Here is an 11,336-nt window from a genome sequence, read left to right on the forward strand (position 1 = left end):
ATTGTACGAATTGAAAGACGAAGGCTGTCCAAGGGCGGCAAGTGCAAAAACTCAATTATTATTTTTTGTCTAAGAGGTCTCTCAGGGCAAATGGTTTAGGAATCTTGTAAGATGGTTTGTGAAGCCCTGCTTCATCTCCACGTCCATAATCCGCTAGGTTTTAGAAGACCTCTGTAAATCCCTGTTCGCCACCCAAGAACCTACCCGTCCAATAATAGAGAGAGCAGCTTCTCAATTTACAACTTTTCTTTTGATAATGTCACAACAATAAGCATATAATGATTTGATGAAACCCAAGATACCATCAAAGTGGAGTTTGCCATGTGATACTACAAGACAGGAGTTGTTCATCGAGGACCGGACAAAAATCCTAACTCTTAATCGTCCAATACCGACTCTGGTCTCATCCGCTGATAGGTGCAACGACTTAGAGAGAAGATGTACCTAGTCTCATTATATTGGTTTTCGTTCCCACGAACCGACTTAAGATTTGTTGCTTTCAGAATACATGCACGAGACGATACCTGATAGCGGTCGGGGCTCGTCTCCGCCATAATGTAGAGGTGGGTGTGGCCCTGTACCCGCTAGCACCACGTCTTAAGAGGTGTTGGTCCACAACCCAAGACCCACAAGCCGCGGTTAACAAAAGCGAAACATTAGACGACCAAATGTAATCAATCAGTACTGAACAGAGGCACGTAAGAAAATTTGTCAAAACGCGCCGTGAATCGGACAAGAGAAACCCAGTTGAGGTATTACTCGGGTAGCATTAGTCGTGTCGCTTGTACGAGTGTAAGGCTGATATTAACACCTTTGCCAAATAGATTACACCACTGAAATGCTTCCTAAGTCTTGTTAAACGCTATTCTGTTCTCTCACGTTCGTCCGCTACACATGACGCTTTTAAGGGGTTAGTAATAAGAGATGTCCCGCATACAAGTTCTAAAGCTGTTGAAAAAACTCTTGCTTTGATAGTGAAAATCAACTCCAGTTTGGCCTAGCCCAATTAGACGTATTAAATCTACACCCTTTCAAATGTCACTGTAGATTCGGTGTTCGTCTAAAAGGGTTTCGGCAGGGGTATTTGCCGAGTCCTTCTCTGTTTTGACCACAATGCTTGCAAAACAGTTCCTTATTTACTTTATCTAATCTAAGAGATTCAACACGGTTGGAATCGATATTCAGCTCAGCTCGGGCAATGTTTTCTGTTTGATTTGATCATAATAGTATTAGATTTTCCCCACTTGACTGGAGTTCATCTGGTACTAACACAATGTTCATGTGTACACCCTATCACAACTAACCTGGAAAGTCGTGATAAAAGACGCATTAGGCGCTTGACAGCCCGATTTGATAGGCGATTGCATGTCGTTCATGTACAGATGTAACATAAGTAATACATTTGTCTCACTAGACGCCTTCATTTAAGAACATATACACTGTTGCATACCTATACAAAGGAGCATTCGTGAATGACCACGATGGAAACAGAAGAAAGTATTATGTATGTTTTGATTTATTTGCTATACATGTCATATTCATATGTCCCTGGTTATAACTCAGCGGCCATGAAGTAAGAAGCTTTCGCTGGGTTGTTTCAGCCAATGGGCTTTGTATTATTTCCGTTGTAATTTTGTAAGAGTAAATGTCAATGTTTTGTCTTGAGGGCATTACATGCGCCCGACAAAAAGTATATACTTACCAAAAATATTTTGGTGCATATTATTATTCTCCTTGTCCTCTATACACACTAATCGGATCTGGATCTGAACCTTTAAATGACAAAAAGTGTGTAAATCGCATAATGCTGAAAGCCCACTGCTTCACTACCTGTGAGCAAACTCCAAAATTGTGTGACAACTATGCTGAGTTCTTACATCATTAAGCAGTTTTCATTGTGCACTGATCGGATGAGATATTTACTCGTGTTCCATTACACCATCGTGCGTAACATTTCCTACGTGATCCCAACAAGACAAACATTCTCAGTAAATTGTTGACCGTTTGATTTAGGTAAGACACGAGTGTTTAACTAGCTAAAATCTCTGACTAAAGCGTCATCATTCAATGTCAATCTCATTGAGTTGAAGCCTACGGGCAACACTAATCGCATCATTGTTTTAGCTCTCCCATTTCAATCCCCGATTGGCCTTCCGAAGCTTCTGCACCAGACACGCTCGCCAAAGTTTCCTAATCAAAGACTTGAGTTTTCTGCCCATGTTCACTCCTGTTAAGCTAGAGTTGCGCGTGTACAGGACAATAGCTTTGATTATTATTATCTCCCAGTCGGCCTGTAGTGGCATGTTGCAAACATTCTAAGCCCTCGCAAATCTGTGCCCGAATCTGTCGCGAGTAGACCGGAGCATGCCTAGCCAGTAAGTGACACTGTCTTGTTGCTATCAAAGTCAATTGGGCTGTGATGAACGTAGCGTAGTGAAGGTTCTAGTCTCTGCCGTCCACCGTCAGTTGTCTCATGAAGCTTGCTGGACACGCTGGGCCGCGCCAGGGCTCTCTACTCAACCCGTCTCTTTCTTGTTTGTCTGTGGTCAACTGTCTCAACGACTTTGTCTCAGAAACAACCTCAGGATACTGTTGAGCTTGTGACTTTGTTCATGTCGGTTGTTGGATTAGACAATAGGTAGGACAGTGCATTTAGCTTGTTTTATGCTTGTGTGTATTTATAACATTAGTCATTGTCATATATTGCATATGAAACTTAAATATTACAGGGATATATTGAATCTAAGGCCGACGTGCGATCATTTCTTGTGTGATTCATCATAGTAATTATAATAGACATTGTCTCAAGTTCGGAGTGCCTCTTTCAGTGGATCCATGTGTCTCTACATCTTCACATACATTAGCACACGTGCAATATGTGTAAAGATGGAAAAAAAACGCACATTAAACGTGATAGTTTTAGTGTGCTTATTCAACGACAGACAGCATTTTATGCTGAGAGCAGTTTTGACACAACAGAGATGACAAATGCACAATCAAACCCACATAATTGCGTTTCGTCTTGTTCCTACATGTCATTTATTTTTACATGGTTTGTTATTTTTTGTGAATCTATTACTGAAGATTATACAGTGCATAACATAATCGTAAAGACATGTTAGACAATATACGAACAGTTATTTGGCCAATACTCGTTATTTGGCCAGTATTCGTCAACTTTGCAGCCTGGTGTTAGTTATCTGTTATTAGGTCCTATATGTAAAATGAAGATGTCGCAAGAAGCTTCCATGTTCCGTGCAAGTTATTAGTTTTGTCTACACGTTTCAGAAGCATGCAAGGATACGGAGGGTTTGGCATGCAGCTGCAACACCCGCCACCGATGTTTGGTCTACCAACTCATGCGCAGACAGGACTTCCGCAGCCACTGTATATCGGAGGCCAGTTTCCGGGTATGCATCCCAACCTTCAGTCATCAGTGCAGACATTAAGTTTAGCAGAGAGGTTGGCGGGTAAGTCAAGCTGGTCTGCTGGCTCCCCATCTCTCGATCTGCCTCTCTCAGTCAGCTACGGTGTCGATCTTTCTGTCAATCGACGGTCTTTCACTCTGTCAATCTGTCTGTCTATCTTTCATTGTTTCTTTCATATTTCGTGATGGCTTCACTTTAGCTTTCTTTGTTAAAACATGGTTTCAGTATATGGATGAAAAAACTATTGCGTGCAAAGTGCTTATTCAGATGCTTTCAGACATGCGAACGCATTCTCTAGGGTATGCGTTATACATACATTGTGTAATTCATTGGAACATAACTATATACTAATTAAAATACTTCCTTGACTGATGTGTGTACTAACGCGAACAAACATAAGTTATTTAAATACAGAACAAATAAAGCTATTTGTAGTAAGAAATGTGAGCTCAGATGTTGCCTTGCAACTTTGCTACTTCCCGTTGTTGAAATGTTCTACTTGTGACGTCATCATTTGGACATAATCCACATCCTCTGCGAATAATCGCAATACTCGTATATCAAAAGACTCCATCAGAATAATACATGTTACTATTTCATAACTACCGTGCCATATTATTCTATTACAAATAACAGACATGTCGAATGCTGATTTCTAAAAGAAAAGTATTTCTTTTTCTAAACATGGATGAATGCATTTAGGGTACTGACATTAATAAATCGATTGTTACATTTCAATTCTTTGATTTCAGATATCATTCTAGAAGCCAGGTATGGCGCCCACAGGAAACAAAGGAGAAGCCGGACTGCCTTCACAAACCAGCAGCTAGCAGCACTGGAGAAGACATTTGCCAAAACCCACTATCCAGACGTTGTCATGAGAGAACGTTTGGCAATGATGACCAATTTACCTGAAGCTAGAATACAGGTATGTGCGCAATGTATTGTAAAACGAATGGATGTGAACAATAATTCATCATGATTCAGTATTGCAAATGCTAAAACAGGTCTTGCTGAACGGGGATGGATCTGGAAGGAATATAACAAAGTGTTACAGAACATTTACCTTGACACGCAGATCAACCATGCCTGCTATAAAACCTTTGAACGCCATTTTGACTTTAATTATCTTATATTGTTTCATGTATGTTTCCTATGGTTAATTTAAATGCATGACAGCGAACACTGTGGGCCTGTTGTATCATTCTTGGAGAGATTTAACTGACAGTTATCCAGACATATATGCAAGTTTGAAGTTTACTTGATTAATGGTAGAAATTATTTGAAAAATGAAAAAGTTTCTTCTAAATTAAACTGACGTTTATTAGATCTACTATTGCAGTCTACATACATTGTGATTTCTACGCATCAAACATTGAAATACTAAAACAGTTTGGTTTTGTTTGTCGCATATGCAGCTGACATGTTTGTTTATGCTTTATACGCCCCAGTTGCTAATACTGACTTATGTTTCATAAAGTTTGTTGTAATGGTGATAAAAGCACGAATGTCCATCAAAGGTTTACATTAAATTCGTTTACGTTCGAAATATTAGAGACTGGAATAATGATATAATACTTAAATGCTTAAAAAAAATCATACAAACAAAGTCCAACAGAAAAACATACAGAAGTAAACAATCACTTTTAAAAAAAATTACAAAATAATTTCAAATTATCTACACAGTATAAAAAGTAGATGAACAGAGATAAAACTAATTAGTATATACGGCATTTCTTGTTGAATAATACAGGCCAAGCAAATACGAGCCTTCAAAAGTGCAAGTTTCGTTCAATATAAAGAACAATGTCAACGAACTTAGCAATCACAGTTCGAAAAGCAGTAATGAAGCAAAATATTAAAATCTAGAACAAATTAAGTTCAAATGTTTCTTACTTCCGATGCTAAGTATCCATTATAAAATGAAAGTCAAATACTGGAACAAAGTTATAATTCACAAAAATGCGAATGGGGTGCAGCAAGAATGACAGGAACGCCATCGCGCTGTAGTTGCTCTGTGTCAACAAGATCATTTGTTTATAATGCAGCGATCAAGTAACTTCTTACGCTGCCCGTGTTTCCACGATCAATAAGATGTCAACAATATCGAGCATAATTCAAACATTATGTGTTAGGAGACTAACACGGCGACGCGTTTTAACCAGTGGATGTATTTGTGTGATTATTAACTCATTCTACCTGCCCTGCATGCTTTGCAAGACAAGACAAACACTTGGTTTAAACAATTGATTACTTCATTAGGGTTTTGTTTTATCAATGCGTGTATCGTGTATTTTCAGGTTTGGTTCAAAAACAGGCGAGCCAAATATAGGAAAAAACAACGGGCTGTTAAAGGTAAAGGGAAGGAGTCGTCACAAGGAAACACAAGCTCTGCATCAGCTTCGGAGTCGAAAGAGGAACCTGGAGAAGATGTTGGGAGAGAGGAGGGGTCCGACAAGGAGGCAAAATCGGCAAATGAAGAGGACGAGGATTCAGACGGAAATGACGTGATGGAGGAGGGGTCTGTGTCTGTAGATGTGGAATCCATGGAGGGGAATGGAGAGTGTGAATCTGTGACGGACAATGATACCACTGTGGACAGCATACATAGCGAAGAACCGAAGCTAAACGGTAAGACAAAGTGATGTAGTGTATTCTTGCTGTTTGGAACAGTCCTACAGATATGCCAGTACAGAAATTCTGCCAAATGTGTCATAACAAACATAAACTGCTGGGTAAAAGAAAGTGTACACCCATGTTTGATAGTTCCTTGGAATGACATGATCAAGATAGGTTTGTTCGAGGGTAATTGTTTCATGCTAGTATCACAATCCTGGTTTAGACCTTACGTGTACAGTGCTCAGGTTATTGCTTCAGCATTAATAACGTTTTGATTAAGTTTTGTGATTCTTTGTCGAAATTCATTAAGTCATCTAGACAAAAAGGACCTAATTATTAGGCCACCCGTTTATAGTAAAACGCAGGCTTTTCGAAGCAATGTAGAAACATTTATGTGTTCAGGTGGTTGCCAAACCAAAATGACTTTTGTTAAATGCCATTTCTTGTGTCTCTCTCAGCAACAACGTTTCATGACATTTCAGAGAAGAAGCATGCCCACAGTGATGACAGTGACTACCCGGCGGTTCTGGACAAGAAAGTAGACGAGACGGAGAAATCCACTACGCCACTCTCTCAGGAACCCACGAGATGTAACGAAGTTGACGTGATTACCTTCCATGGTCAGCAAAAAGGTAAGTTCATCATAGTCACCAAAATGTTTCAGACCTGCAGGAATAACATTGGGATGTGTCTTAAGCATTTCTTGTTTGCTTTCAAAAATCATTGAAAGAAAAACAAACAAATAGTGCATCTTTCTTTTATACTTGTGTTTCAAGTCTAGTGACGAAACCTAATTGTGCCATGCTGTGCAAATTTCAGATCTACTAACGTCAAATATACAAAGGAAACATCACTACTACAGTGATATATCACTTGGTGTGACAAAGTATTATATTAAATTGATAACAGTCAAATTGTCTGTCATGAAAGTAAAAATTCGTACTATACAAGATGTATTGGATGCTGAAAATAAATTTGAACTGATGGGAAACAACGGCTTTAAATTATGTACATTCCGGATCAACATCGTTGTCACAATATTACATCATCCTTTGAAACAAAGATGCACCGAAACACATAAGAACAACTATTTTATCTATGACATGTGGGCAAGGTCTAACTGTACTGTAAAGTAAGTGGAACTGCCTATGGGATATACAACTTCATGACGATATGTTGTTGTGAAATAAGATTGTGAGACCACCTAGGGCTGTGCAAAAAAGTATGAAAATATAAAAATGCATTCAAAGGCACTGCATGATCTCAACATGGGACTGACCTTCCCGCCCTGTTACGTATATATAAGTAGTTCTAGTAGGATTAAACACGATAATGTGAGAAGAATGCCCAACAATACTTCTTTAGGGTTTTATGTTTACGTAAATACGTAATAAGATTACAGTGGACGGCGATTTCAAGGACAGCTTAATTTAAAGGTCTCTCTAATTGGTAAAACGTCATGGACCGCAAATATTATTTCGCTAATGCTGTAACCTTGTGATATAAACTTCTCGGCGCAGTGTTTGACGGGTTAAGGTTCATTATCAGAGGTAATAATGACACTGCATCTTATTTCACATTCTAAATTTAAATCATACTCAACATGCTGGCATTACCATCCTAGTGCATTAGCAGACACACCTGTTTATCATAAACTGAAATACACACTCAAGAACTTATTGATAATACTCAGGAACGCCAATTGTTTTAACGTTCATGGGAAAATGAAAACTTAAAATTACATTGATATATTCCAACAAATAATTTTAATTAAGAATGTATTTATTTACATATGATAAAGAAACATACTCTCATGTTATATGGGGACGTTGGGGTAGCCTAGTGGTTAAAGCGTTCGCTCGTCACGCCGAAGGCCCGGGTTCGATTCCCTACATGGGTACAATGCGTGAAGCCCATTTCTGGTGTTCCTCCGCCGTGATATTACTGGAATATTGCTAAAAGCGGCGTAAAACCGAAGTCACTCACTCACTCATTTTATATGGACAATGTGCTCGGGAACTCATAGTAAACGTATCTCAAACAACAGTAATAAATGTATAAATGTCGCGAACGTTTAATTGATAATAGACCTTAATCAAATAATGTGTCTCCACCTTGTATGCTTTAACACTTTTTCAACAAATTTCTGAACATAGAGCATGCCCAGCGAACACTTTTTATATTTCAAAGCTGGAGTAAATTTAACGTTGTGGTTGTTCATTTTATTCTGTTAAGTATGATTTATTCTTGATCTGTAATTTTTTACTTGAAAGTACATATACCACTTGTATGTTCGCAGGTGCGGAGACCAGTTACCATCGAGCGCCAATGCCATATCAGTACCCCATTCCTCAGTTAGGCCTGTTCAACTTTCAACAACACGCTTTCGCAAGCGCCATGTTCCAGAAACAACTACAGATGCAGCAATCGGGTGTTCCCCAAGTGCCCCTCTTCCCGTTCGCCTCAGGAGGAATCAACCCCCTCAACGGATGGCCTTCGTACTACCCTTCTTCCGGTTTACCGGAAATTCCAGCTCCACCAACCTCCAGACCAGAACCACCAAGGCTGCCTCCTCCAGCACATGCACCACCACCACTTAACAGTTCTCCCAATCAAACAAAAGACGCTCTTCTTACATCAAGTATAGAAAGTTTGAGGTTCAGGGCAAGGCAACATGCTGCTTCCCTTGGATTTTATGACAACGTATAATATGATGTCAATATGTTCAGTGACATTTAAAGATGCTTACAAACAACGTTGTCATGATACAATGCGGAATATACGTATCTTAGGTATTAAAGATGCCTATTTCACGGTGAATGCCATATCTTGTTCCACCAAGATATTCCACTCGTTTCCGATGCACGGGGATTGCTATATCTCTCTCCATTCAGCATCAAGTTCTGTTTGCCTGATGTACATTGAATGCCAGAAATCTACTCCAAACCAAGATCTTATTCCGTTAGCCCAATGTCCGGTGATGGTCAAATCTGCACACCGATCAAGAGCTTCCACTGTTTGCCCGATGGACGAGTGTTGTCATAACCGTATCCCCATGTCCACACTGTTTGCCAGATGTACAATGAATGTCAAAATACTGCTTCCCACCAGGATCTTCCAGTGTTGGCTTATTATAGCCTGAATACCCAAAACTGCATTCCACCAAGATCTTCCGCTATTTGTCTGATGCAATGTGAAATTAACAAACCTGCTCACTGCCAGGATCGTCCATTGTTTGATAATCCACGATAAACTTTTAAACCCACATCTACCAAGATCTTCCATTGTTTGCTTGATACACGGTAAATTTACAAACCCACTCCCTACCAAGATCTTCCATTGTGTGATGATCCACGGAAAATTTACAAACCTACTCCCTGTCATTGTTTGGTGATCGACGGTAAACTTACAAACCCACTCCCTACCAAGATCTTCCAGTGTTTGATGAGCCACAGTAAACTTTCAAACCAACTCCCTACCAAGATCTTCCATTGTTTGCTTGATACACGGTAAATTTACAAACCCACTCCCTACCAAGATCTTCCATTGTGTGATGATCCACGGAAAATTTACAAACCTACTCCCTGTCATTGTTTGGTGATCGACGGTAAACTTACAAACCCACTCCCTACCAAGATCTTCCATTGTTTGCTTGATACACGGTAAATTTACAAACCCACTCCCTACCAAGATCTTCCATTGTGTGATGATCCACGGAAAATTTACAAACCTACTCCCTGTCATTGTTTGGTGATCGACGGTAAACTTACAAACCCACTCCCTACCAAGATCTTCCAGTGTTTGCTTGATCCACGGTAAATTTACAAACCCACTCCCTACCAAGATCTTCCATTGTGTGATGATCCACGGAAAATTTACAAACCTACTCCCTGTCATTGTTTGGTGATCGACGGTAAACTTACAAACCCACTCCCTACCAAGATCTTCCAGTGTTTGCTTGATCCACGGAAAATTTACAAACCTACTCCATGTCATTGTTTGGTGATCGACGGAAAACTTACAAACCCACTCCCTACCAAGACATCAGTAGAATTGTTTCATCATCGAACATGCCTATTGCAACCATTTCCTATTACTGTAATATCTCACAGCAGACTGTCAGACAAGCGTCGTTTTCCGTTGTTCCCGTACAGTGAAAACAACAAAACAACACCCCAATACGATTAAGTCTTGCATCGGAAGAACGATTTCTTATTTAGACCCGATTTATTCACATACAAATTTCTGTCCACTTTACTTCTTCTCGTGGTCTTTGAGTCAACCTTTTCAAACATAAACGCAGATACAGTGAGAAAGCTGGACACCTTCCTGTTTCAAGGTTCATAACCTTAGGCAAAAGAAGCGGCAGAATGTCACTGTAAACGGATTTGTAGTTAATGTATTCGGAACCAGTCGGACAGTTACTGTGGTGCAGCAGGTTACTACGATTTCGCCGCTAACTATTCTGTTACTTATTCCACTTACATCATGCCATGTTGATAACATCTATATCTTCGACTCAGCCAATTCGTGGCATTGTTATTAAGGAATCGTCAGACATTAACTGTATTAACTTTGGATTCCAAGGCGACAGCAGGTGACCGACATGTCACTTGAGCAGTGTTTCATAATGAATATAAACCTACGTTTATGCATTAAGCTAAATACCCATCCCTCAGGGTACCCTTTTGTGACGTATATTAGATAATACATTGTAGTCGTATTGTTCAGGAATATCTGCACATAATCATTGTGATATACTGTGAAATAAATTCTAACTGTTATATGCTGCATATCAACGTTTAATTGTTGTTGTTTTTCTACTGTTGTTTGTCAACGCCGCACTCCGCAATATTCCAGTTATATGTCGGCGGTCTGTAAATAATCGAGTCTGGACCAGACAATCCAGTGATCAACAACATGAGCATCGATCTACGCAATTGGGATACGATGACATGTGTCAACCAAGTCAGGGAGCCTGACCACCCGATCCCGTTAGTCGCCTCTTACAGCAAGCATGGGTTATTGAAGATCAATTCTAACCCGGATCTTCACGGGTATTTTCTACATGTACGGATGGAATATTTTTGTAAGACATAATCACGATGATGGTGATATATCCCAGCATGTCAGCTAGACGAATGGGCTATATTAGGAAGGCTTATTTCTCTTAGATTATTTGTCCCCAGCAATATCCCAGCTATAATATGGTATTCTGGAAATACTCCAAACCAACCAGTGACTGATATTATGAGCATACTTTGTCGTCAGATTAAGACAAAAGCAACA

The 11,336-nt window shown here is 39.6% G+C and overlaps 1 protein-coding gene across 1 annotated transcript; it reads left to right on the top strand.

Moving 5' to 3' along the window:
* The first annotated feature begins 3,295 nt into the window (after positions 1-3,295).
* Positions 3,296-10,840, top strand: LOC124263844 (diencephalon/mesencephalon homeobox protein 1-like). Its single transcript, XM_046698566.1, has 5 exons — positions 3,296-3,470; positions 4,181-4,356; positions 5,729-6,059; positions 6,530-6,679; positions 8,347-10,840. Exons 1-5 carry the CDS (start codon positions 3,317-3,319, stop codon positions 8,754-8,756), a joined length of 1,221 nt encoding a protein of 406 aa, XP_046554522.1. The 5' UTR covers positions 3,296-3,316; the 3' UTR covers positions 8,757-10,840.
* Positions 10,841-11,336: the final 496 nt, after the last annotated feature.

This window comes from Haliotis rubra, unplaced genomic scaffold, assembly GCF_003918875.1.
Source record: "Haliotis rubra isolate DU_JTF1 unplaced genomic scaffold, ASM391887v1 Scf9, whole genome shotgun sequence".
In the NCBI taxonomy this organism is placed as follows: Eukaryota; Metazoa; Mollusca; class Gastropoda; order Lepetellida; family Haliotidae; genus Haliotis; species Haliotis rubra.

Coding starts and splice junctions, on each gene's coding strand:
- LOC124263844 (XM_046698566.1), top strand. CDS start 3,317: ATGCAGCTGCAACACCCGCCACCGATGTTTGGTCTACCAACTCATGCG. Junction 4,357..5,728: donor TACCTGAAGCTAGAATACAG/GTATGTGCGCAA, acceptor GTGTATTTTCAG/GTTTGGTTCAAAAACAGGCG. Junction 6,680..8,346: donor CTTCCATGGTCAGCAAAAAG/GTAAGTTCATCA, acceptor GTATGTTCGCAG/GTGCGGAGACCAGTTACCAT.